The sequence below is a fragment of the Syngnathus floridae genome, chromosome 13 (assembly GCF_059516105.1).
Source record: "Syngnathus floridae isolate MCC-2025c chromosome 13, RoL_Sflo_1.0, whole genome shotgun sequence".
NCBI classification, from domain to species: Eukaryota; Metazoa; Chordata; class Actinopteri; order Syngnathiformes; family Syngnathidae; genus Syngnathus; species Syngnathus floridae.
Window position 1 is genome coordinate 6,514,456 of NC_142425.1, and position 27,128 is coordinate 6,541,583.

General features: G+C 40.3%; 3 protein-coding genes across 4 annotated transcripts; 2 read left to right on the forward strand and 1 right to left on the reverse strand.

Annotated features, from left to right (window-relative positions):
- Positions 1 to 1,323: 1,323 nt before the first annotated feature.
- On the forward strand, positions 1,324 to 8,358 carry LOC148388330 (uncharacterized). Its single transcript, XM_088394827.1, has 19 exons — positions 1,324 to 1,473; positions 1,548 to 1,618; positions 1,781 to 1,944; positions 2,049 to 2,093; positions 2,178 to 2,284; positions 2,434 to 2,603; positions 2,825 to 2,991; positions 3,064 to 3,274; positions 3,941 to 4,120; positions 4,245 to 4,429; positions 5,302 to 5,365; positions 5,792 to 5,955; positions 6,049 to 6,093; positions 6,580 to 6,686; positions 6,815 to 6,984; positions 7,150 to 7,313; positions 7,483 to 7,693; positions 7,798 to 8,004; positions 8,078 to 8,358. Exons 1-19 carry the CDS (start codon positions 1,424 to 1,426, stop codon positions 8,356 to 8,358), a joined length of 2,763 nt encoding a protein of 920 aa, XP_088250953.1. The 5' UTR covers positions 1,324 to 1,423.
- A 2,429-nt stretch (positions 8,359 to 10,787) lies between these two features.
- Positions 10,788 to 11,488, forward strand: LOC148388331 (5-hydroxytryptamine receptor 3C-like). Its single transcript, XM_088394828.1, has 3 exons — positions 10,788 to 10,965; positions 11,027 to 11,187; positions 11,273 to 11,488. Exons 1-3 carry the CDS (start codon positions 10,788 to 10,790, stop codon positions 11,486 to 11,488), a joined length of 555 nt encoding a protein of 184 aa, XP_088250954.1.
- An 843-nt stretch (positions 11,489 to 12,331) lies between these two features.
- Positions 12,332 to 26,866, reverse strand: rubcn (rubicon autophagy regulator). 2 transcript variants are annotated; one of them, XM_088394473.1, is made up of 21 exons: positions 26,430 to 26,856; positions 24,853 to 25,006; positions 23,674 to 23,757; positions 23,362 to 23,521; positions 23,160 to 23,266; positions 22,844 to 23,054; positions 22,153 to 22,587; positions 21,026 to 21,121; positions 20,597 to 20,712; positions 20,294 to 20,492; positions 20,087 to 20,194; positions 19,696 to 19,770; positions 18,679 to 18,739; positions 18,213 to 18,345; positions 17,990 to 18,135; positions 17,819 to 17,883; positions 17,488 to 17,726; positions 17,149 to 17,210; positions 16,898 to 17,051; positions 16,541 to 16,634; positions 12,332 to 13,984 (listed from the first exon to the last, which is right to left on the reverse strand). In XM_088394473.1, exons 1-21 carry the CDS (start codon positions 26,465 to 26,467, stop codon positions 13,848 to 13,850), a joined length of 2,874 nt encoding a protein of 957 aa, XP_088250599.1. In that variant the 5' UTR covers positions 26,468 to 26,856; the 3' UTR covers positions 12,332 to 13,847. The 2 variants fall into 2 exon arrangements, with proteins under 2 accessions (XP_088250599.1, XP_088250598.1); XM_088394472.1 differs by lacking the exon at positions 12,332 to 13,984 and having other exon boundaries at positions 14,291 to 16,634; positions 26,430 to 26,866.
- Positions 26,867 to 27,128: the final 262 nt, after the last annotated feature.

Genomic DNA, 27,128 nt, shown 5'->3' on the forward strand with positions numbered 1-27,128 from the left:
CACAAAACGAATCATAAGATTAATTCAAGGATGTGACTTAATTATGGTGACAGAAGCCGATAGAATTAAGGGGCAATCAATGTAAATCGCCACAGGTCAGAGGTCTCTTTCCAAATGCTTTAAAAATCTCTTCCCATACTGTAGAGTCTACAGTGTAGACAGTAACTGGAAGTCAGAAAAGATGAATGTCGTGTCCAAATGTTAGATGAGCGTGCAGACTGAAGGAGAATGTAAACGATGAACATTTGCTTCAAGGTTCATAGTTAGTAGATGGTAACCCCACTCCACCCTTCTCCAATCTTTTCAATCTTACCAAATGCACTATGAATCACAAATTGGTGTCTTGGAACCGTGGGACTTCAACCTTGAAAGGCTTTTGCAGATAGCTCAAACGATTAGGTACAATAAGAGAGTCTGTCGTAGACCTTTGAACTCTACCGCGCATCCAGTTTTTACATCATACACATAATTATTTTGTCAGTTAGAATACAGTTTTTCAATTTGGTCATCAGAATAGTTAAATATTTTTGGGCAAGATGACGATATGAATTAAAAATCGTGCAAGTGGTTAAACATAAGATATAATTAATTAATAGAAAGAACACTGGTGTAGCAATATACATAAAACAATCAAGATAAGTCCACTTTGGAGATACGATATGCTTTAGCTACATTCAGCACTATTAGAACTCTCTTATTAGACAAACGAAACAACGTTCATAATTCTTAATGTGCAATATTTGATTAAAGCGACTGGAGACTGAGCTTCTGAAAAATGTTGTGATAATCAAAACGCCCTGGGTGTAAACAATATGTTCAACGTTTCACTGTTGAATTGCTCATTATTTAAAACTGCAGGCCTACTGTATATCAGACACTCTAGTGTTGTGGTCATCATGGTCTTGAATATTTTATTCCATTTAGGCTGTTAAGTACTTGATTTATTTTTCAGAATAGAATGAAATAAAAAGAAATATTGAAGGACACATTGTTAAATGTCAATGCGGTGTCTGTACTGCAAGCAATCTTGTAGTGTATATACAGTAAACATTAACTGCTTTCCAAATTACAATTACTTTTTTTATGTATGTTGTTTTGTAATCGTTTCCATTTGTTACAGACTTATTTAAAAATAATGTGGTGAGAGGAAAAAAAAAAAAGCTTGGTGGTGATTTGTGACCATAGGAGAGCATGCCTCTCGTTCACCGGACATCAACACTTATTTGTTTGTGACCAGCAGGTGTGACGCTGATGTTACACACATATGGATATGAGCTCGTGCTGTGGTTTGTTTTGGTTTTTCATTTATGTATAAAGAAAGCGGCTGCCTTGTCACGCAGAATTTTTGCTTTAACCACCATTATTTGCATGTCTTCTAGCTTCTGTTGCTCGTGCCACTATATATATATATATACAGCGCTGTATGCATAAGCAGGCCGATAAGGAGCACTCAAGTCATCAAGGGACTGATAGGTACGTTATTTTTATCCTGCTAGAATTGACAGCTACGTATATATTAATAACATGATAATGGAATACTGTACTAGCAATTCTCAACAGGTACACATGGGAAAGACAGCGATGGCCATGCTGATTATGCTGCTGATTTTTATTCCAGGTATGTTTATTTGCAAGCACTGAAAAGAACAGCACAGATAAGGAAGATCTACAGTCGCAGTGGAACGCTAGTGAACATAAGTGATTGTCTGCGTGGTGTGCCGAATGCGAATTGAATTTCCCCGAAAACCAGAAAAAAGACCCGTTTGTTTGTGACCATCAGCTCAATGCATCGCCATCAAGGTCAACTGCTCGGAACCAAACCAACTGGCATTGCTGGAGGCCCTGAAGCCCATTTTTAAGATGGGCGCCATTCGGCCAGTCACAAACATGACAACCCCTACCAACGTCAGGTTACATTTCGTTCTCTATGCAATATTAGGAGTGGTAAGTTCAACTCGGTCGAAATCCAACTATCCAACTATTTCTACTTTAATGTCATTATTGTATATAAGAGTGACTGTTTTGAAAATATGAATTTTGTTCTTCAGAATGAGAAGGCTCAACTCCTGACGACCTTCCTTTGGCAAAAATTTGTAAGTAATGCATCATTTGTTGTTTTATGATGGAAATGCAATGACTTGATTGTTCCTTTTGCATTCATGTCCACGTTGCGTCAGTATTGGCACAATGAGTTTGTCACATGGGATCCAGACCAGTGTGGCACCGACAAGATTACTCTTCCCAGAGAAAAATTTTGGGTTCCAGATCTTGTCATCCGTGAATTGTGAGTTTCTAAACCTAATCTTGTGTTGTTCTTAGATTCACAGCCAGTTCTGTACATCAGTTGTTTTGAAATAAGTTATTTTGAATTTCCAAATCTAATTGTTTCTCAAACATAATTTTATACATCAAATGTGTATCTGTGTGTTGCAGTATGGATCAAGACAAAGCTCCAATTGTTCCTTATGTGCATCTGTACAGCGATGGAAAAATGCTCGACGCAAAACCAGCCAGAGTTGTCAGTTCGTGTAACCTCGACATCTACACTTTCCCCTTTGACATACAGAACTGCACTCTTACCTACGGGTCCTTCGTAAACTTAGGTAACGGATTTCGCTTGGGATAAAACTCCAAACAAGATTCACCTCTTTGTGTGTCTTGACATGTGAAGAAATTTACAATAAAGCAGACTTTGACTTTGACCTCTTATCGCTGACACCCTATTTATGATTACAGTTGATTGTTTGACACATGCATTTAAAAAAAAGTAATGTAATCATGTAATGCAATATGTTCACAACAAAATGTGTTTTCTTTGGTTCAGCAAGTATCATGAAGTTGTCCCTATCGATGCCTGACGATATCATCACAGCAATATCCAAGGAAGTGATGACCACTTTAGGAGAATGGGAGCTGCTGAACATCACTGCCGTAGAGCACGATCATCAAAACGATAGCGAGGGACCCTACTTGGATGAGCTTCGATTTTACGTATGTCCGACCAAATCTGAATAGAACAATACTTACAACATTCCAGTCCTCAGAAAGCATTTCTTTTGTTAGATCCAACTGCGACGCAGGTCCACGCAGTACGTGGTGACCCTGCTGATCCCAAGCGGTTTCCTTCTCACCGTGGACCTTTTTAGCTTCCTACTACCGCCGCAAAATGTAGACCGCTCTTCCTTCAAGATGACGCTTATCTTGGGCTACACAGTCTTCCTGCTCATCATGAATGATCTGTTGCCTATCACGGGAAACACCATCCCCCTCATCAGTAAGTGCCATACTCATGATTCTTTATGTATACAGTGAAGACCTATATAGTGGTTCATTGTGTCTGTCATATCTGGTGTACAATATGGGATTTGTCATTCTGTATTGATCATTATGTTTTTACACAACATGGTGCTTTTCATTATTAAAACAAGGTCCGGTCAAAGGTCTTTAGAATTACAATTTTTATTATTGCAAGCATTCCATGATGTAACGCACCTCTCACTCAATACCATCCAGTTCACCCGTGACCCTAATGAGGAAAAGTGGGTTGGCTAGATAAACGTCTGTCGTGGGTTGTAATTTCAAACTGGCCAAATTAATGCACGTTCACGTTCAGAGATCTCGCCGCCACAATTTCCAAATAGTCTGTGAGACTGCATCAGAAATAGCACACGCACGCAATGATTTTATAAACAAATTCCTGAGGTGCAGTAAGTGTGGCGAAGCGCTACATTGGCAGCATTGATCATTTGCATGATCCATAAACAGTGTGGGCAAACACGTACGGATTTTCATATTGTCAAAATTCAAATGGCAAGCAAGCATAGTTAACCACAAGAAACAATTTGTATAAGTTTCTTTAGTGGAGTTACAATTTTGTCTTTGATTCTTGAGCACCCAATCTAGAAGTGAATGTGTGTGTGATTTACCTCCTGTCTTCCAGATGTGTTCTTTTCGCTGTGTCTGGCTCTCATGGTGGCCAGTCTCCTGGAGACAATTCTCATCACCAACCTGCTGCTCAGCTCCAAAAATGTCACTCCCGTACCTCGCTGGATCCGCGTGCTTGTTCTACACTTACTGGGTCGTCTTGTTGGTCTACCTTGGGAAGAAGTCAAAGATTCAGGTATACAGACAACACGTTTTCCTCTTCAACATGAATGGATGACCTGGCCCTGATATCAATTTCTTTTATGACACCGATCCTGGAACTTTTCTGATGCATATATTGAATCTCTCTTAACAAACAGACACAAGAGGAAACCGTGTGTCCACACAACACGGATGTGGTGACCCCTCTCACGGGGAGAAAGGACAAGCAGTGCAGGACAGGGCCCTGCAGGAGCTCAGGAGCCTTGGTGGAGACCTGAAGGTCCTCCGCCTGCAGGTGGAGGAGCAGCTGGGGAGCAGCCAGAGCTCAAAGGAGTGGATCCAGGTGGGTTTTATCATTGACCGCCTGCTGTTTGGCATCTACCTCCTCTTCATATCTGTCAGCATCATCACCATCATGATCATCTGGGCTAGTCATTAGATGACAACTTTTTTTGTTTTAGTGTAATTGATTGATAGATCACTATGACATGCTTAATTTCTCAGTTGTACTACTTTGAAGAGTAATTGTTAATCATAACAATTCTCTGATTATCCCTCCTATACAATTAGCGCTGACTAGATGATATGTTAAAGTACATACTAAAAATAAAATGATACACTCAAATTCCTGATAGTTTTGGCTGATTCATTTCAATCTACTGTAGTTACTGTCTTACAATTGTTGATGTTCTCTAAAGCATTGTCTTTTAAACAAAAAGATGAGTAAAAACTAAGCCAAGGAAATATCATGAAGTGAATACTGTAGAAGTAACGGTAAAGACCAAATGTGTGTAAAAGAAGATTATCAACTGACTGCGTATTTCCAAATATCTTTACCAGCATTTTTCGTCGCTATGCGCCATAATGATCTAATGCAATATAAAACTATATCAATTGTTTGTCTATTATTCTGTATTATGCTTTGTTTTACGTTGTTGCCAGGTTTTTAGCAAAACAATCATTAAACAGAATTTTTTATTAAAAAGAAGACTATGTGCAATTTAAAGGGTTCATGTCCATTTAGTCATAATAGTTTTGCCCTGTAACAGAACTATTTAAACACTTTTTAACTGCCCCATGTATTCTCTCTAAATCCAAAACTGATATTTAAAATAAACAAAAACAATTGGGGTTGGCAGGTGTGGGAGTAATTCAGACAATCCCAAACCAGCACCAACCTAACAACCACTTTTGACCGACTGTTAATGTTTTTAGTGCTGCCCACAGAAAGTCAAGTCTTCTATGGTTCTCTTCATCTTCATCTCTCTCTTCACACACGGTAAGAACATGTGAATCACATTTATTTTTCAAACCTCCAGGTTGTTGCTGACGTTTTGCTACAGGCCTGTCATATCAGCAGACTGAAAGTGGCATTAAAAAGGGGGCAATTTGTTCATTATGTTTAATGTTTTAATTGGTAGAATAATTAGTTTTGCATGATTTTTATTATTTAATATTTTTTTTGTAGGTCATTACTTTTTTTTTAATAATTTTTTTTGTAGGTCTTACAAATTAGATTTACGTACCTGCCTTACCATTTGAGTACTTGGCATTACATTTAGTGGTTCTACTGCTATTAAGCCTTAATAGGCTTAATAATTAAGGGGAAAAAAGACAAAAAAAATAATTACACAAAATTATTTCATCTGTAATTTGTAGTAGTGAAGCAGCACACCTAATTGCCGATGTAATTCCCATTGTTAAGCATCGTGCAATGGCATCATGCCGAACTGCTCTCGCCCGGATGGCCCCGCCTTACTGGAGGCTCTCAAGCCCGTCTTTGACCTCCGCTCCATACGACCTGTCACAAACACTTCAACCACCACAACTGTCACGATTGGCTTCATCCTGCTTGGCATTCTTGGGGTGGTAAGGGACACTGACGTTCATTGCAAAAAAGCTCACAACCTCTATCACTTTAGATTATCCTCCACTCAAACAAAACATATTGACTTCTTTCAGGATGAAAAGGCTCAGATCCTGACAACATTTATCATGCAAATATTGGTGAGTCAATTTCTTTTGAAGCGAATGAGCTGCTGACAGGCAGCAAATTGGATTGTTAGATTGCATAACTGCCTCACAGTTCTGAGGTTTGAAAGTGCTCTGCAATTGTATATTGGGGGTACCTCACCCGTGACCAGAGAGAAGCTCAATAGAAACTGGACAAGACTGAATGAGCTTCCAGGTCAATGCAAAGGTTCAGAGTGTACTGAGCCGTGGCCCATAAAGTTTACTGAGAAAGATAATCAAGTATGCCATGGGGAAAATTTCAAATTTACGATAAACTTTGAATCTTTATCTACGCCAGGCTTGACAGGAAGAACAATGAAAAGCTCTACCACTAGATGGCAGATGCCTATTTTGTGAATAATTATATGGTTGTAAACTGTGATTTTTTTTCTGTTGTAAAATATGTGCTTTGAATCTTGGCACTGAATTTCATCTTGGATGCTATATTACATTGTGACAATCAGTGCGTTTGTGTTGCAGAGTTGGAATAATGAGTTCATAAAATGGGACCCAAACCAGTGCGGCGCCGATTGGATTACAGTTCCCAGAAAACTGCTGTGGCTCCCCGATGTGGTTATTAATGAGTTGTAAGTCGCTGTAGCGATATAATGGAGGAACAATTGTTAGTACCCTAAAAAAGTTCAAGTTCAACCAAAGTAGACATCAGGATGTTGCAATTCAATTCACGAATTTGAAAATGTTGTTTTTCCTGCAGTATGGAGAAGAATGTGGCCCAATTTACACCGTACACGTACGTGTACGCCACCGGCATTGTAGTCGATATTCGGCCTGTCAGAGTGGTGAGCTCCTGCAGGCTTGACATCTACACCTTTCCATTTGACATTCAGAACTGCACTTTGACCTTTAACTCCTACATCCACGTTTGTAAGTGTCAATTAAGTTTTCCAAACTCTATATATTTTTACATAAATACATGATGTGTATTTTTAAGGTTTGGCTTTAAATTTCTCTGTGCAATGAAAAATAAAATTCAGATTCTGAATTTGTCTGGATGTCAGATTAAAGTAACTAAAATGATTTTTCTTTCAGTACCTGCAGTGAAGATTGGTAGCATAGCGTCGGTGGAGACATTAATGGAATATTCCGAACAAATGATGGCAACTATGGGAGAATGGGAGCTCATTGGAATCAAAGCATTACATCAGAAGAAGCCAACTTCGAGTAACGGCACTTATGAAGAGCTTCGTTTCTTTGTAACTCAACATACTACCTTTAATTTATTTATTTTTTACATATTTAAAAAAGAAAAATTTTAAGTGTCTTTTGGACTTGATGGTAAATGAAAAGTCTGTGGTCGGACATCGTGGGATTCCTTTCATAAATATAAGTGACAAAATGTCATCATCAATATCTCACCAACAGATTTCAGTGCGGCGCAGATCCCTGTTGTATGTGGTCAACCTCCTGATCCCTTCTTGCTTTCTCATCACGGTGGACCTCTTCAGTTTCCTGCTGCCTCCTCAGAAGGTGGACCGCTCCTTGTTCAAGATGACGCTCATCTTGGGCTACACTGTCTTCCTGCTTCTCATGAACGACTTGCTGCCCATCACCGGAAACACCCTGCCGCTCATAAGTAGGTTTTCTTAAAAGCACCGATATGGCTGGCGTCAAATAAAAAATGAAATTGTCCAAGAATTGCCCAACACACATTATACACTTGCTCTGTTGTCATGCCAGATGTGTTCCTGTCCCTTTGCCTGGGTCTGATGGTAGTGAGTCTCCTGGAGACCATTCTCATCACCAACCTGTTGCACAGTTCCGCTCACTACCCAGAGGTTCCTCGCTGGATCCGACTGCTAGTCATCCACATGATGGGCCGCCTGGTTCTGATTCCTCCAAAGCCCAAACAAGTGCAACAGATCATCCAAAATCCTCTCGCACTAGGTATGGCACAATCTAAAGATACAAGAGAAGTAAAATGACAAAGATGGATTCTTACCTGCCTCCCCCACAACAGAAATGGACACTCAGAGAGGAGGTGACGGAGGAGCCCACGGACCAGAAGGGCCACTGGACAGGGACAAGGTGGTGGAGGAGCTTCGGAGCCTGGGAAGAGATCTCAGAGTCATCCGGCTGAAAGTGGAACAGGAGCTGAACGTTAGCCAGAGCACAGAGGAGTGGATCCAAGTGGCTTTCATCATAGACCGCCTGCTGTTCGCTATCTATATCCTTTTCTTATCTGCTAGCTTCATCCTCATCATCGTCATGTCGGTCAACTCATACAACGCCTCGATTTAGCACTTGGAAACTGTCATGTTGTACCTTAATTATGGATTCAAGTTCACATGTTTTAGTTGCCTTTGCTTGACATTTATTTTACTTTCTAGCAGAATCTTTTACAGATTATTAATGAGAACAGACGGATGGAACATCATCCTCCAAATGTTTTTTTTTGTATCATCTATTTTTTTTCAACTGTTTGTTCATCAACACAAAATTAAGAAGGTTTGCTGAAATGTACGGGGTACATTAAAAAGTTTAATACAGCGAGATTATGAGTGTCTTTTCTATCTCAACCACAACTAAAGCATGAGACCACAGTGTAACAACTAACTAACATGCATAAGTGCCGCGTTTAGCGTCTTGCAAGTCCCTCAGGTGAAGGTGTTAAAAAAATAAAATGCTTGAATGGTTACTGAAGGTGTTAAACAAACGAGTACAATCGGTTGTTGGAAGTGAATCCCTAGCACCATAACTACCGCTCTATAAAAGCTAAAGATGTAATATTTTTGTAGATACCTAAACTTTTAGGAGATTGCATTTTAGTAACACTACCGGTATTTGACTTTCAAGGTCTTTGGTGTTAGTAAGCTTATTATTTATGTGAGCACAATTATATGATAACGAAACTCTTAGACTTAACTTTTGCAACCAAAAGGAAAACTATATTTTCAGGTTAGAATGTGCCTTCCAGAAAGCATTATAGTAAATTAAAAAATGGTCATTTGGACATTAAATTCTTGCCGAAGAGTTGCAGTAATCTCCAGGGACTTTGTAATTATAAAAGTGTGTGCGGCTATTTGCTGGCAATCAGTGTCGCGCCGGCAGTCAACTCCGCTTCATGCTTGCAGCTTTATTTCAATTATAATATATTTGAGCAAGCAGATACATCAATCATGTGTTGGTTGCATTGGAAAATCAACGTCATTCCAACTCTTCTGTTAATTACAGGTAATAACAATTTTCTTTCACTTTTTGCTTATTTTGCCTGAAGCATTTGTATTATGTACTCTAAAGAGATCATTTGTCTTTTGCGTGAATGATAGCAATATTTGGTGTGAACTAATATACAGTGGAGTACTTTTGCCTTCTTAGCTGGTCTGAATATCATTTTAGCTTGCCTTGTCAAATTTTGTATCATCTATTCTTTTATACCACTTTAACCTGTTGAGAGTTGCAGTGAGCCGGAGTCCATCTCTCCTTGAGGCAAAATGAAACTTATAAATAATAGGCTTGTCCTCTCAACTTGTTTTCCACTCATGCATTGTAGTTTTAGCGTTACAGTGTCACAGCAAACTGTCATGTAAAGAAGGCGAGAGTGGTCCATCCCATGAGTCTATGCAAGCTGTTTTTGAACTACAAGCTTTCCGACCAGCGGTAAATCTCAGCAATCCCACCGTGACCAATATCTCTTTCACACTGTATGCGGTACTCGGGGTGGTGAGTTCACACAGCCAGGAAGACCATAACTGGCTTTTGCTACATTGTAATCATTTCCCATTTTACAATTTGAATCAGCCTTCAACAAAACTGAGGGAGATGTCGACATAATCACAGGATTTGTGTCTTATTGTTGTTGCTGTTTAAGAATGAGAAGACCCAGATTCTTACAACATTCCTGTGGCTGAGACTGGTATTTATTCTTCTTACTTCACCCAAATATTATTATTGAGTTATTCATTATTGTATTTTAGATTTAAAATCGTTCGCCCAAATCTTTGTTTAGTTTATTTATTTCTTCATATTTAAACATTTCATAATATGATATAATAATATAATAACTCAAAATGAAAAGAACTTAAGTTATATAATATTCAATATATATTATATAGTATTTATTTTGTTTGATTATTTAAGCCAATACTTAACACTTGTTGTTTTACAATAAAGATCTAAACCCAGAAATAGAATGGAAATCTGTTAAGTAAGAGATGACCGTAAAGTCATTCAATGCTAATTACTTTATTGCAGTTCTGGCATCACGAGTTTCTAGTTTGGGATCCTGACAAGTGTGATGGAGTGTCCAGGATTTCTCTCCCTGTCAACAGACTCTGGTCTCCCGATATCATCGTCTATGAGTTGTACGTCTTTGATTGCATGACTTCCGACAGTATAATGGTGTATCATAATCATATAAAACATTTTTTGTGTGATTCATTATAAATATAATTCAATAACACTGCTTGTAAAGTCAGCAACCACACCTTTGAATACACATGCACAATATGGTAAGATCCAGGAGCTGCATCAAAAACGATTACTCAATATTCATAAAGGTTGTTTGTTGTTGCTATTCATAAATATTACAAATATTTCAGGGCAGTTCTCAAGTCATATTTTAAAATGTTTACTTGACCTGAATGCATATGATCAGGTGCCGCTAAGTGTTTTGAAACTTAATCATATAAAAACATCAACTAAATGTTTTTCTTTCTACCAACCGACTGATGTCCAGTGTGGACGCTGACGTCTCCCAATCTTGTCCATACGTCTACGTCAACCACACGGGTCACATTCGCTGGGATAGGATGCTGCGTCTCGTCTCAGCCTGCAACTTGAAGATCTTCAGTTTTCCTTTTGATGTGCAGAATTGTACTTTTACCTTTGGCTCCTACATGCATACCAGTAAGAAAACACAGAATGTAGTTGTCGACGAGCAAACCATTTAGAATTGTTTGTTCTGCAGTACGCGACGTGAGGATAAGTCCGGCACTGACTTTCAAAGAGATGTCTGGGAACTCAAAGCGTTATCTGGAAGCCAGTGGAGAGTGGGAACTTGTGGACATACTGGGGAAGACTTCCATCCTACAGTTTGGGATTGATGAATGGGATGTCATTACTTTTTGGGTGAGTGAAACTGGTATTCCATCCTGGAAGGAATACATGCTTGGGCTCATTTTTACATTCATACCTCCTTTTCAATGTTGTCCAGGTGGTGATAAAGCGACGCCCAGTCCTCTATGTGGTCAACCTGCTCATCCCCAGCTCGTTCCTCATGCTCATTGACATCCTGTCATTCTACCTGCCTCCCCACAGCGTGGACCGAGCCTCGTTCAAGATGACCCTCATCCTGGGCTACACAGTCTTCCTGCTTATCATGAATGATCTGCTGCCCAGCACTGCCAATGGAACACCCATCATAGGTTAGCATTGTATTACCATCATGAAAAATATTGAAATACTGTAGCAAAACTGGCCCAAGTATTATTTATTGCAATATATTGCCATTAGGCATTAAATAGAAAGAAAGAAAAAAAAAAACATGCACCAATCTTTTAAATTGTGTTCAATTGTATTGCTCAATTTAGGTATCTACTTCTCAGTGTGTCTTGCCCTAATGGTGATTAGTCTACTGGAGACCGTCGTCATTACGAATGTTCTCCATAACAACTCCATGAAATATCAAGAAGTCCCACGCTGGGTGAGGGTGATAGTCCTTAAACACATCGCCAAAATCATCTGTTACCATTGGCAAGAAGAACCACAGCTGCACTCTGTGACACAGGAAAAAAATTCAAAAGCGCCAGGTCCACTTACCCAATCAGAAAGCAGGACGTTGTCTGAAAATCCCATCAGCAATGAAGGTAAACAAACACGAGATGTTTTTTTTTTCCCCTGCCAAATTGGAGGTACATAATCAAACATCTACTTACCAGGCACTGCTGCAATGGCTGAGCTCCAGCAGATCTGTCACCACCTGAGCGAGCTCCGTGCTCACCTGAGTTCCGTGCAGAAGGAGAACGAGCTGCAAGACCAATGGTGCCACGTAGGATATGTCTTAGACTTCCTGCTCTTCCGAATCTATCTCCTGCTCATCTCTTGCTACGCCCTGGTCATTATCTCCATGTGGTGCATCTGGATCAGTCCAACTTAGCGGTTGAGGACCCTTGTGCTAAGCTTTTGGTCTGTGTTTGTTAGGAAACTGAACTTTAAAAATCAAAAGGCTGGCAGGCAAATATGGATGAGTGCAGCAAAAAAGCACTAATTCGCATTAACAGTCTGGCCATTCTTTTATTGTCAATAAAATTCTTTAACAATCATACAATAACACAATTATCATTGTAACAATTTCAATACTAGAAAATAATTTCATCTCTAGTAGACTTGGAATCACACACAGGAGTGCTGGGTGCTTAAACCTCCACTATAAGCAGAAAAGGCGATGTTGAAAATTCATGGACAGATTTCATTAAGGATGATTTTGGGCTTCTTCGAGCGGGCCTACATATAGGACCAAACAGATCAACATGACTGTTTGAATAAAGGACAAATAATATTTACCAATATTTTCTGTTGTTAATGTCCTGTGGGATAACCTTTTTTTTTTTTTTTTTTTTTTTAGAAAATAAAAATAAAATAAAGGGCCATTTAAGATTGGATTTGAATTCAGTTGACATTGCGTATTTGGGATGGAGCGCATTAATACTCTCGTTCACCCCAGTGATGGGAGAGTGAAGAATGATGTTCTGATGAACATCAGAAACTAATTCCACAAGTGACATGTCTATCCACCCTCCCCCACAAAAACGTCAGTGCAATAAAATGGAATTTCTCTAAGAATGCCAATTCAGTGGCATTTGAGGAAAAATGTAAGTGCTGTTTAGACTTGTGTAAATCATGCATAGAGTACAGCAGGTAGAATTGCACACTAATTCAAGTCAGTCTAATGAAGAAAAAAAAATACACAATGCAAAGTGGAATAAACGAATGATCGCATCTAGAATGTTTACATCCCCCTGAAATTTCACTGGACCAATTCAAGACAGTTAGCTTTAACTCTGCCCAGGTTTCTCAGTTTAAAATGCAGCAAAGTTCTGTCCCAAATTTTGAGCTTACAAACAAACTCTGCTGTGGTTGTACCTTTATTGTAGGTTCTTCCCCATCTTTGGAGGCTCCTAAGCTCAACGGTTAACAAGGCAAGATAGCCCTGCCAATTTTTTTGGTCTCGAGGCACAGGTGTCTATGGCTTAAAACACTTAAAAAAAGTATCATCCATTAAAACATAATAAAGGGAGGAATGTACATTGAAAATCAATCATAAAGGTTCTTTTTTTATATTTGATCATTTTCTTTTAAATCATTCACTGTTTTTAAATCAAAACTACTTGTCCAAAATATGACAGAAGCTCGTAAAAGCAACTGTTGGCAAGATCTTAAAAAAAAAAAAAAAAAACCCATAATAGACAAATATCAACCCTGGGTTATCAGCTGTGTGCGTGTTTTACTGCAGAGAAAAACAAATTAAGTGCCAATGAAACTGACAATTGTGTATCATAGCTTGCCTTTCTAGCGAGGGAACATCTCACCTGGTAGAGCAGCAAACACTCACTTCTCACAAAATTTCCTTTTTCACATTGGACGCGTTCTCCAGTGTTAAGTGCTACTAGAGTGAAAGTTTTTTTTGTGACAAACAGTAGTTAGTTGGACAAAAGCACATGATGAACGGGTGAAACGGAGGCATAAGAACATTGTGCTCCTCGTCAACTTCTCAGCTTTGCATTTTCCTACTAAGTTCCGCCGCCCTCATCCTCTTGCTGCTCCATGTTCCTGCGTGCCATCATCACGCGGCGCTGGGCCAGCCTCTGACAACGAGGGCAGTCCTTGGTGGCTCTGAAGCAGACTCTGTGGTAACAAGCGTGGCAGCCTGGTTGGAGAAATGATACAAAAACAAGTTAGTTGACGAAGAACATAACAGCGGCGTCAAACAAAGTAAACAATAACCAGTCCAACCAGTTTTGCCTTAGGGGAATTATGGCAGCCAATCAGAATGCAAGGCAGACTATAAAAAGGTGCAAAGGTGAGAAGCAGAGAGGCAGGAGGGAAGAGCAAGCAGGAACATGGCATTGTCGACCGCGCCTTTTACTAATTCAGACACATCCACTACACAGTAGAAACACAACTTCCACACTCACGACCAACTATGAGGGACTGACAAAAAAAAAAAACAAGATTCTAAGAAGTGTTTATTTCATGTTCATGTGGAATGAAGCTCAAACAGCATGGGAATGCAAAAATAGAAAAAACAATTTAAACTAAACATTCAAACTAAAATAAACATAAATCTTCATGATTGTGACACTACCAAGCAGTTATAGTGAATGAAAGTGCAACATGCTAGGAAATGTTCCAAGTGAAATGAAGAAGTAAATATTGGGCCCTTCCAAGCCGCCATTTTTCCATCTCTTTCGGTGTCACCATTCTGATCTTTAGACACCGTAAGCTATAACAGAGGGTGCTTGCTGTTTATGGGATTTTAATAGGTTTAACATCTGTCTCACTTTTCACGCCTTGTTAAGTTTTCAGCAAATGCTGCATTTCGACAAGTACTGCATGTCACACTACGCATCGCTAAAGTCATTATCTGACAGAGGGATTGAGCACACAATCGTGTAAATTAGCACTTTTGTTGGTTTTGTTAAAAAGTCGTGTCTGAAGAGCCTGCAATAGACTTCTAAGTGATTATCAAAAAATAAGACCTTGATTATACTTTCAAATGCCATTGACTTGTCAAGTACATATATTTCAATCATATTCAATCACTGTAGAAATGGTCATACTTATTTTGCATAGAATAGCAACAATATATTGAAGACTTTCTTTTGCCACGACTACAGGATGTTGACTACTCTTTAACATATTTGGAAATGTGCTCCAATGTTTGTTTTTAAGTCTTGGCTTCCTTAAAACACACAGCTACCCGGAAAAGGAAAAGCCTGAAGGCAAGGAAATGGAGGACACTGCAGCCTAAATGAGCACAACGCCACCTCAAGTAAAAAAAATGACCAAGAATATTGCCAGTCCACAACCTGCACATTCACTAGCCATGTGACCAAAATCTAAAAATCCTCCACCACCAAAGCGCTGAGAGTTGGAAAATGGGAAACTACCACATGACAGAAGAACTGAAATGACTACTTAATAGTGAATAAGGAAGCATCTAAAAGATGACAAGTTACCTTCACCTTAAAATTAAGATTTCAAACCATTTTTGTAAATCTGTGTGTTATTGCAACTTTGCCGTATTGAAAAATACCCAATTTAAAAAAAATCAACTTGCTTTATCTTTCAGAAAGTAATTTAAAAATATCTGGTCTAATGCTTCCCGCACAGAAAAAGCAGACACAATAAATAAGCGAGCCCTGAACTGTTTCATTGGTTTAAAAAAATGGAAAATAAAATTCATAAAAAATACAGTCACCAAATGAAATCAGTCACTCAAAATATGGCCAAGGTATGAATGATTCTGTTCTTTCTCATCCATGAACATCATTTTCAGCGGCCCCCGTCATCTTGTTATCGCTCTCGCTGCCCTCACAGGTCTGTCTGCTTCTCGTGACTCGGCGGGCTCTGCGAGTCTTTCGAGCTCGCCAGTTGGTTTGAATGGGGACTGAATCCACTTGTCTGTCATCCTTATTGCCGCTCTTTTTGTCTGTCACTTTCTCCACTTTTCCCATATTCGCCTCAGCTTCTCTAACGTCTGCCCCCTTTGCCATCTCCATACTGCCCCCTACTGGCTCAGATAATACTCGCTCAGGCTCTTCATGTTTTACTTCTTCTTTGGCTTCTGTTATGCCCTCACTTTTAGAGAAGGTCCGGCTTAGCCGTCCGAACCATCTGTCCTTCCTCCCTTGACCTGTTCCTAGTTCCTCTAAACTGTCCCGGCTGCTACACATCTCACTGTCACTGTTCTTTTTGTTGCTCTTTGAGAGACTCTGCTTCAGTCGCTCTAAGTGGAGAATTTTAAGTAAACTGATTTTTTTAACATGATCCTCTTCCCCTTCCTCACTCTTAGACCCGCCTTTGCTGAAAACGTCATCTCTCTCCTCGCCTCTATTGTCATGCTCTTTCCCACCCTCATTCTCAGACTCGCTCTCTTCTGTCACCTCCTGCTCATCTTCATGTCCGTGGTGCCGGGTAAAAGCTTTGATAAATTTCCCAGGAGAGAAATGATGAAATAATCCTGCTTTTTCCATTCTCTCTTCTATTTGGTCTGTCGATTCCTCTTGGTCCTCGCTGTCCGCACCCTCGGACAAATCCAAATTCTCCTCCCCTCCCTCGCCCTCCCTTCGATCCTTGTAGAGGGCCCTTGCCAGCCTACGAGGGTTGGAGATTTTCCAGTCTATCCAGATAGCGGGAGCTGAGCTCAGACGAGGGGGCACTCGTAGGCCGCCCAGGCTTGCTACCAGCAGAGAGGGCTCACCTTCGCAGCGTTGGCACTTGCTCAGTTGGAAGGGGAAGATGATGTCTTTCTCGTTGCCACAGAACTCACACACGAAGCCCTTTGCCTGGCACAACTGGAGAAGATCAAAACACAGGTGAGCACGAGCATTCATACTCAACACTGATGAACAAAATAAAGATATTCCGGTGTCAGGAGCAAATCATTTCTATTTCGATCATTATTCAATTTAATCACAAAGGTGTCTTTATGATCCCTGCAAGATTTGCTAATGGAGACTGGAGAGACATGGAGATTGAACAGGACCAAGTACATAAAACCATTAACGTCGGCTATAAATAAGTGACAACAAAACAGATAATTAAAATGTTTTCTTACCACGCAGCCTGCTACATGCACAGTGCCGAGTTTAAGTAACTCCTTCATTCGGGGGGCCAATTCTCCATTGCGCACAGACAGAAGGTCGTTCAGGGAAAAAAGGTGCAGGTCCTCCGTCAGGTGACACGGCAGACTGTCAAACTGCTCAAGAACCCTGAGGGATGAGAATCATACACAGATTGTTGATGTGATAACAAGAAGTGACATTGTAGCACAAATGATGTGTAGATGTCAAAACAACACAAGCTTACTCTTTTGAAAAGCGACATGTCTTGAAGAGAGTTTTCATATGAAACAGCTGCATTCTCAAAACCTAAAAAAGTAGAACAATAGGCGGAGTTTAAAAAATTGATTAACAGCGTAATGTATTTATGTGTTAAAGAATAAAGTTGTCGTATGCTGTATGTAGAACTTGGAGTAAATAATATGAAAAGTTTCATTCATTCTGCGTTCCCAACCTAGTAATCACTAGCCACACTGCTTCCATTACCCAATCAGGATCTTTCACACTCAGCAATCGTATTCAGCCAATGCTTACACAACGTTTTCAACTTGTTGCAAACCGTGTAAAGTTCATTATGATGGCTCACCCTAACAGACTCCAGAGATTTAACTTTCTTGTAAAGGTTGCTGTTGATGTCATTCGGATTGAAGAGTGGGTCTCCAGCAATCTTGCTCAGCAAGTCACGGGCAAAGTTGCTCACATGGTATTTGCTGAAGTCCCACTTGATCAGAATTCGACTGGGAACCACTACTTGCGCATTTTCATGGCAGCACTGGCAGAAGTAACGCCCGAGGTACTCGCAGTAACGTAGTCTCTTAATATAATCTGTGCCCAAAAAAATGAAAAGGTTGTTATAGAAATGTACCAGTGATGAAAACCAGAATCAGCATTAAAACAGCTGTAGTAGCATACTGTACCTGGGTCAATGCGAGTCCCACAACCAGCACAGCGGTAATTCTGTTTCGCCACAATGATCTTCCTCCTGACAGAACATTAAATGAGCTTATTTAATTTGTTTTAGCATAAAAGCAGTTTTCAATCAACAAACTGTAGGCAAACAAAACAAAACAAAAGTATTGCTGACGTACTTTGGTGGAGGGTGAATGTTGAAGATAATTTGTGGTCGGGGCGGCGCCCACTCCAAGTTCCCTCGTACCCGAATCCTCAGCTTATAGATGTCTGCATGCTCACCGTCATCAGGAGAGATGGGAAGTGAGTCTGGGATGGGCAACAGCTGAGAAACATCCCACAAGTGGAGTTATGACTCTAGTAGAAGTGTCGTCAATGTTGCACATGTGAGTAGGAACATACTTTCTGTGGGGCATCGTGTTCTGGAACCAGCCAGTCAAGCTCGGAAGCGGCCGGAAGCTGCATGCCCTCAAACTGTCGGAGCAAACCCATGGCAACCGACTCGGCTGAGTTGGATTGAAGGAATGAGGTGGAACTGGAGGAGGATGGATGCAGGAACAAAAAGAAAGAAATACTTTTACGTACACTAATAATAATAATAATAATAAATGTACTTTATTTGTGACACACTTTACATTTCATAGGAATCTCAAAGTGCTACAGAACAGAAGCTAGGCATACCTATACTGATAAAACTTGTTGCAATGTCGCAATACTACATCACCTGTGTCACCTTTAAATATGCCTTTTGCAGTCAATAATGCAATTTTTCGCACTGTTAATTTGGAGTTGTTAGTTTATGGATTTTATAAAATTGTGCAGGTGCACCTAAATGTCTGGTGAGCTCCAAGAATGTATTTTCACTTACATGGAATCTGAGCTCAGAAAAGACTTGTTGCTGGTGCTTACGCTGCGCTTTATGTCTGCTTCTGGAACACAAGACAATATTAAAAATGACAACGAAACCGATCAGGACAAATCATGTTAGGAGGACATACTATACTAATACCATATAACAATACATTATATATCTGCAAGCACTTAGTAAATATTTTACCACAGATATAACACATTTGGCAAAGCAGATCATCAACATAAATTATAATATAGTAATGATGTAATGCTATATCAACTAAGACTTAATTTACAGATCCATCCATCCAGTTATTAGAATTTAGATATACAGAACAAGAGGTCCTCAGTGCAGGCTTAAAAGTAAGAGTACATAGTCATGTGGAAAGAAATTTCATTTACAGCCGTACTTAATATTTTCGATTAGATTTTCTATTTATAGCGTGTTCACTGCAATCACAACTTCACTAACGTGTTAGTGTAATTTGGTGAAAGACCATGGAACATTCGGATTTGCGTTCAAAGTTTGCGTCACATGAACAGAACCCGCAAACCGAGGAGCCCTTGTACTAGTTAGTTTTCCTGAGATTATACTAAAAGGGTGACTGAAATAGGCATTTCACTGGATAACTTAAAACAAAAAGCAGTCAGAATTGAAATGGATAAAAAAGCAAGGAATGATCATGTGCGTGACAGCTACTAGGCCCCCAATCGGCCTGTGAAAGGCTTGCAAAGCAAACAAGGACACACAAAGCGAATGGATGGCAGCTATACAGATGATCTAACTAACCCGTCGCCTCACAAGCATCCACACCCTCCAAAAACACCAAAGTACCTGCACAAAAACTTGCCAGCTTGACTCCAAAATGAAAATAAACATTTTCTCTCATTCTTTTGTGTGTGTTTTTTTTTTTTTTTAAATCAGTCAATTGTCATCTTTGAAGTAAGCCTATGAAACAGATCTTCTCAGTTTGGAGTCAAGAAGCACGTTTCCGTTCCCGAGGAACCCCGCCCCTCAACAGCCAGCAGATACCTGAGAAGAGGGAGGCAAGTGACAAGGAGAGGCCATTCTGAGACACCGCCAGCAGGGACTGACCCTCACAGCCATCTGAGGGACAAAAACTAACACACTCAGCACCACCATCACCACACCACATCCACATTAAAAACACAAACAAATCAATGTTGCTTGAGTTCCATGAAATACACACACGCACACAAAACACACACTGTCACCAAGCCCCAAAGACACAACAAACTCTTTAACCCAGTTATTCTCCAACCTTAACATTCATCATGTAGGGTAAATAATTAACGGTGACATGGTTAGTTAGCAGTATGACGACAATGTGATGATTGGGTTATGAATGTGGGCCTATAGCTTCCTCATCAATGATTGAATTCAACTGCATCCATCTTCGTACCCCGTAATTCACACTCCTCCACCTCCTCGGCAGAGTCGGAGTCGGATAGGCCTTGATGGGAGTCCTGGGAGCTCCTCCTTGAACCGCTGCTATCAGTTGAATGAAACACTACAAAGCAATATGATGAATTGTTTTTCATTTGTTGGCAGTTTATCACTATTTATTAGAAAAATGGACTTAGTCACTGTATATACAACTGCAGCTTACAGTGGTGGGGCGTTGTGCAGGGGGGCAGGCGGCTGCGACGGATCTGCTGCCTTCGCAAGCGGATCTTCTGCTTGAGCTGCTGAATCTCAGAGTCGCTGTCTCCTTCCTCGTCACCCTCCTCCTGCTGACGCCGCAGGTTGTACTTCATCAGCTCGATGGCTGCAATAAGGGACTCGGAGATGCTGAAGTGAGCGTTCTCCTTCATGATGAAAAAGGAAACAGAAGCTCGTTTTAGAAGGTAGCCATTTTTGTCATGGGGTATGTAAACGCAATATTCTGAGTTCAGCATCAAGCGCTATTAACCTTTTCAAGGTCAGCACAGCTGCCAAAGTCCTGCTCTGACAAGTAGCTAATGAGGCTCTGGCCTTTTGATGGCTTCCTGAACAAACCATCTGCTGTCTTGCTGTACTGGGACGGATCTGAAGCAACCAGAAAAATAAAAGTACTCAAAAACAGAATGCCATCAAATCATTCAATATACCAATCAACCATTATATGAGTTCAATATACATACATAAGACTATAAACTGTGGCTTATAATTGCATAAAATAGCTGAGGCAAGAACTGCAATATTGTGACGGAACACTAATTCCAATGACTTGATTAGTTTGCCTGTCAGCAAAAGTTCAACATTGGCAGTAGCGCTATTAAAAACACTCAAAATGTCATAACATCCTATTTCTTTTATACAAGCTGAGCAAGATACGCTGCGTCAGGACATTTAAACTCACGAGATTCCATGTAAAGGGAAGTGGGCGTGCTGATGTCACTGCACGGAGGTGAGAAAGGGTTGAACTCCTTAATGCAGCAGTCTTCACTCCTCGTTTCTGAGGGATAAAGTATCCATATTTAGTGCTGCAGACTTTCACCATCATTTAATCCTCAACATTTATGAAGTTTGAAAAATAAACAGGTGATTTTGGTTTTTTACCAAATGAAAGTTTTTTGTTTGCATGCAGACACAAAATCATGGCTGCCGAGATTTGATTGGAACTTTGTTTAAAAACATTGTTGTGCAGATTATCAAGAGCTGAAATAACTGAAGTCTAACTCAATGACTCATGAGCATATAAGAATCACTGCAGGAATGCACAAAAGAAAATAAGATGAATATGATGTCCTCAAAATGAACAATCTCAAAACACAAATGGAATTATATGCAAGGGATGAGGAATGTTCGTCCACATAAGAAGGAAAAAAAAAGAAGGATGGAAGGGTTCAAGTGACGGAGAACAGTGCAACTGCGCTGACAACCTGCTACCGGATCCTCAATTATTACGGTGATTTTCCGGTGGGCCCCTTCTTCTTGCAAACAGTAGGAAAAAAGAGGTAGAGCAGAAAGACAGTATGTTACCAAGAAGGGGAAACCAGTGGGAGCAAAGAAAATACTGTATAGATGTTTTAGGTTTGAGAAAAGATTAGTCTACAAGTCATCGCTTAAACAAATTTGCTGAATTTGATGTTGTTTCTAAGCAGAGTCAAATATAAATCATACCATGTCATAATATTCCATAGTGTACCATTTGGATCATAATTGATGCTTTCTTGAAACGAAACAGAGTGCACTGCTGGGATGCAACCAGCAGGGGGTTTGTTGGGAAGTTAAGCTACAACTTCTCCATGCTGTATTATTTTGGTAACAAAGCAGAAGTTCAGAACTTTGAAAAAAGGACTCTTACATCCCATGATGTAATTAATGTATAATGTATTTTGACTATTGATTCAGCTAATAATCAGAACACTGACTGCAACTTAAATACTATCTACCTGATTGTGCCATCATAAAACATTCCACAAAGCGAGGTCGTATGATCAAACAATCAAGAATCACTCCTGTTTAATATTCAGATGTATTTACCTGTCCTGAGTTTTTGAGTGATCCCCGTATCAGAAAATGAGCGGGCGTGTCCTCGAACCCCTCTGCCGAGCTCTCGCTGGCCCTCTGAGAAAGACGAGCGCCTGAGTGGAGGTAGAGCCAGAGAACTTGGCTGCAGGGACCGGTCCTTGTTCTCGCTGGGCTCACTGTGCGTGGAGCTGTGTGTAGAGCTTTGGGTGTCGCGGCGACTTCGTTGGCCCAGGTTACCGATGGCCAGGTACTCTGGACCGTCGTCGTATTCGCCATCACCTGAATCTCCCGTGTCAGGCTGTGGGGAGGAGGGCGAGGGAGATTCTGAAAGTGAGATGGAGGGTATGGACGCATGTCCTTGAGGAGGCGTCACACCCCGCTCACTCTCTTCCGGCCTGGTCAGACACACCCAGGGAGGACCTAGGCTGCTGGATTGTGAGGTAGTATCTACAACAGAACAAACCGGATACAGAAATAAATCACAAGGCCAGCCATAGATGACAAAACAAACCCAAAAAACATATCCCATAACATTCCATTCATTAGCATTTTCTACACCACATTAGCACGCAAGTGAGCTGCAGCCTCTTGCTTTGAGCACGAGGCGGAGTTTACCTTGGACATGTCACTAGTCAAATGCAGGGAACCAAGACTAGTAACCATTCACTCTCACATTCATACAAAATTAGCAATATTTCCTCACTCGAGCTGTTTCCAACCCCTATCATGTTGTCGTTGGTGTTCGTGGCAGCCACATCTCTAAGTGAGCAGTTGGATGCTGTGAGCCTCCGGTTTAGAGGCTCTTTTATGGGTGTCGATTCGGCACTTCTCCAGGGCTCGCCAATGCCGGGCAAAACACACAGGCTCTGGCTCTTCAAGAGGCCGAGGCACGGCGGAATCTTGAGCGGGGACAGCTGCGAGACGGAAATATGAACAGGTTAGATCTGGGATCAATGAAAGGTACATTATAAAACCATTACAAACCACCACCACTCCTAATCCATCAAAATCAAACTCACCCCCACTGTATCTATTTGGGCCAGCAGTTTGGGGTTATTTTGTTCCACAGCTTCTAGACACTGGAACATGGCGGTGACATGTGGCTCACTGAGCAAGAAGGCATCTTCTAAAAAATATACATAAATACAAAAGAAAAAGTTAAACAATTGATTACAGAGTGAGAGAGGAAATTGGACACAATTTCACAAAGGAATATCTCACCATTGTAGTATTTTTTTGTATGTCCCTGATGCCTGAGCAGAGGTTTGAGCTGAGCCGAGAGCATGTGGACCTGCAAGCTGTAAAGCAACCAGCGCTCTGCCTTGTAGCTTTCACCAGCACTCTGCACCCTGCTGCTCAGTACCGGCTCCAGCTGACTGAACTGTGGACAGATGACAGGGCCAGCAAGATAACAATTTTTAAAGGTTAAGTACAGTGTTGAAATTTACATTGAAAATCATAACATTATGTACAGGGTACCTGAAATGAACATATAAAAATTTGATGAGTGTATACGTATGTATCACAGCATACCTGTTCGACGTGTGAGGCAAGCTGAGGGCTTATTTGACGTACACACCAGACAAACGGCCAGTAGTCTCTCTGCTTGTAATACACCTGCGAGCCCCCCCAACACACACGTAAAGCTTAAATTTAAAGTAATTTGTGCATAAATGTATTTGACAATGTTGTCAACGGTCAACCTAAATTAAAAAAAAATAATAATATGCACTGAAAACAGGACAGTTTGCCATCACAAAAGACCATGTCATTTTCATCACTGCGTATTTGGTTTGCACTTGAGAGGCTTCTTTAAAGCCTCACACACTGTTACAATGTTACTGGTTGAACTGGCTTTAATGTCAAATATTGATATAATTATTACAGTTTGGAATCGGCAGTACTCTACTGCTCTTACGCAACTGCTATTTCTCGAGAAACAGGGAGTGAATTGTCAAGAAATGTCAAAACCCTTTAGGCTGATTAAGACATTTTCCTTGTCCTTTTTTGTGACACATGGAAACGTTGCAGTGATGGTAAAAAGGAAAAATACTGCACAATAATCAAAAAATTAACTGCAATGATACTAAAAGAATGGCATGTGCACCACAGAGTTTTTCATCTTATTAGGAAAAAACTTGTTGCCAGGAAAAACGAGTTTATCTCTACACTTATTTATGACAGTTTGAAAATTCCCTGCTCCTCACTTACTGTAAAGTGCTGTCACATATGTCATCCAAAGGTGAGCAATTTTAAAGTAACAAACCTAATATACTGTATCCTTACAATTTCAATTAAACATATGACTTAAATTGCAGCCTGTGTATTCAATAAATTACCTGTGATTACTCTGAAACAGACTATTAAAATAGCTCTGATAAAGATTAGACTAGTTTCACAGAATTTTTTGTTGAAAATGAGAATCCATCCGTAAAAAGATGAACTTTTGGACATATATTTTTTCCAAACCACAAATATTCTTAGCATTCATAAAATAATTACCTGCATGACCACGCACAGCGGATGCATAAAGCGAAGCACTAATTGTATTGTCAATAGCTAACATTATCCAGTAAACCAGTCTCACTTGGATGCATTTCAAGCTAAAATGAAACTTTTGTCAAGTTGTTTATTAAATAAATAAATAAATTTAATTTAAAAAAAGAAAAAAAAAGGGGGGGGCGTCACATTGACCTGGTTTGTGTGTCTAACCTGCTCATTCTTCAGTCCATGACTGAGAATATTGTTCATGTCCTTGTGCAGGCGCTGTAGGCCGCCATAGCGGGACCAAACATTGGGGTTGTTTGTAGACAGGAGGCCCTCCACTGTGGTCTTCAGGCTGGACAACAACTTCCAGAGCTCCCGCCTGAGTGTAACAACACGAGGAGAGGAAGTGCAGGAATGAGGAAGGACTTAGAAAAAGTGCTGGCATTTGTAGCATTGTGACTGAATTCATTACTCAAGACATTTCCAGGGAAATCAGAGTCAAAGTGCTGACAACTACTAAAATCATCCTGTTTTAACATGACAGCTAAAACCCTTTAACCCTTTAAACAGTATCCTCAAAAATACAGTTTTTACCTAAAATTCATTCCCAAAAAAGTTGTAAAATAAACTACACGTTGCTGAAAGCATAAAGCGATAGTTTTGCTTTATTTTAGTTTTGTTAGACAGCCGTAAACCCTTATCTGTAGTGACAGACAACTGATAGAGAATTCTTTAATAAACACTAGTCATATAGTCATGTGATGTGTTCTTTAACAGTCAGTCATGAAATATGCTACAGGGTAGGGACAGATATGCACAAACAATAACTCCTTGGCTGTGTGACTGAACTCTGCAGTAATAAATGGAATCATGTCTTAAAGACGCTGTTAACTTGTAAAAAGAAAAAACCTCTAAAGGCTATGGATGGTGCATACAAAGAAACACAGCAAGGTTTCTATCTGAGAAACACTTTATTAGATCACATGATCCATCTATTCAAAAAAGGATGTATTGTACACTCCTATATATAATTTGAGTGTATAAGTGGGCACGGGTTGCACACAAAGGAGGGAAATTCCAGAACCAAGACTGTTATGGTTAAGAAGTAACAGTATATTTATTGTGTGCGTGCATATGTATGTGGTGTAGCAGTCCCAAGCACTACCATTGAAAGACAACAATGGCATAAAATAAAAATCAACAATAATAATTACAGTAAAAACCTGCATGTTTGCAGCTCTGCATTGGTAAATTTGCAAATTTACAGTTTTTTTGAATACCAATCAGAGCTGAACAGTTCCCCCAAATTGCAACGCTTGCAGTTTGATAATAACATTCGATTGTAATGTAAAAGCAATTCAGACCAAAGCAACAGCACCAGAAAAGTGTAGTGACTGACTGACCTGCGTGTTTGTGTTGGCACTCACCCACCAGGCCTGACTAGTTAAATTCCAAAACTGTTTTAATATACACAACCGTTTCTAATGAAATAAGGTAAAAGTGATCGCTTCCAATGCATACACGGCCCTACCACACACAAGCGTATGCGAATAAAACAAATTGATCTCGTTTCTGTATGTCAACTTGAGAACTGTCAAAATTACTGACAGCTAGTTAGCCTAGCTGCTGAGCTAGGTGTTAGCTGTAAAATTATAGCCAGCTGACAGGCGCCAGTGTAAATGCATAATAATGGAAATCGTTGTCACGTCGTCAATCGTGAATAATATTTTATGAACTGTGCGTTTTGAATGTCAGCCGTCAACTAGTTCAGCATGCCCAATACATTCACTGCTGTCACTCACCTGCGTTCCGCCGCATCTCCGTCGGACGTTACCTCCATGTCGTGTTTGGAATCAAGCGCAGAGAAATCACTGGAATCGCTGAAAATTACATCAGCCGCATGATTGTTTCTCAAAAAACACAGGTTTACAATTGTCCGCCATCTCAACCCCGCCTGCCCGAGCCCTGAATCCAAATAGTGGAGGAGGCCACATGACAAGCATAAACCAGGGGGCGGGGGCGTTTGTGTCTTTATAACGCTGCGCTACACCCTTTGACCATAATCTTATTTTTACCCATTCATTCATATATTATCTGAACCGCTTATCCTCACAGGGGTCACAAGCTGTGCGTAAATTTATGTCATCACCTTTTGCAGCTTTTGTGCCTGCTAAGTTGTACTATCCTTGTTCTATGGAGTCTAAAATAAACTAGCGGTGAGAATGTTCTAGGTTAGTGCGCTGTTGCTTGTTTTGCATCGGTCAAAAGCGCCCTCTGCTGGTTTTTCCTGATAGTGCACTCTAAATATCTGTCCAAGATGGCCGCTGAAATGCGCATGCGTGGTTGGATAATTTTCCACCAGGGGAAAAAAAACAACAATGCAAAAATGCAATTGTTGACCACAGGATGGCGCTATTTACTCTCTGTTGTGTTGTGAAGCGCGCGCTTACTTCACCTACTCATTAAAAAATAGATCTTTCATATCCTAAAAGAGAATACAT

Coding starts and splice junctions, on each gene's coding strand:
- rubcn (XM_088394472.1), bottom strand. CDS start 26,467: ATGGAGGTAACGTCCGACGGAGATGCGGCGGAACGCAG. Junction 23,267..23,361: donor TACAAAAAAATACTACAATG/GTGAGATATTCC, acceptor TATATTTTTTAG/AAGATGCCTTCTTGCTCAGT. Junction 17,052..17,148: donor ACATGTCGCTTTTCAAAAGA/GTAAGCTTGTGT, acceptor CTCATCCCTCAG/GGTTCTTGAGCAGTTTGACA.
- LOC148388330 (XM_088394827.1), top strand. CDS start 1,424: ATGCATAAGCAGGCCGATAAGGAGCACTCAAGTCATCAAGGGACTGAT. Junction 4,121..4,244: donor GGAAGAAGTCAAAGATTCAG/GTATACAGACAA, acceptor CTTAACAAACAG/ACACAAGAGGAAACCGTGTG. Junction 8,005..8,077: donor CCAAAATCCTCTCGCACTAG/GTATGGCACAAT, acceptor CCCCCACAACAG/AAATGGACACTCAGAGAGGA.
- LOC148388331 (XM_088394828.1), top strand. CDS start 10,788: ATGTCCAGTGTGGACGCTGACGTCTCCCAATCTTGTCCATACGTCTAC. Junction 10,966..11,026: donor TGGCTCCTACATGCATACCA/GTAAGAAAACAC, acceptor TTTGTTCTGCAG/TACGCGACGTGAGGATAAGT. Junction 11,188..11,272: donor GGGATGTCATTACTTTTTGG/GTGAGTGAAACT, acceptor AATGTTGTCCAG/GTGGTGATAAAGCGACGCCC.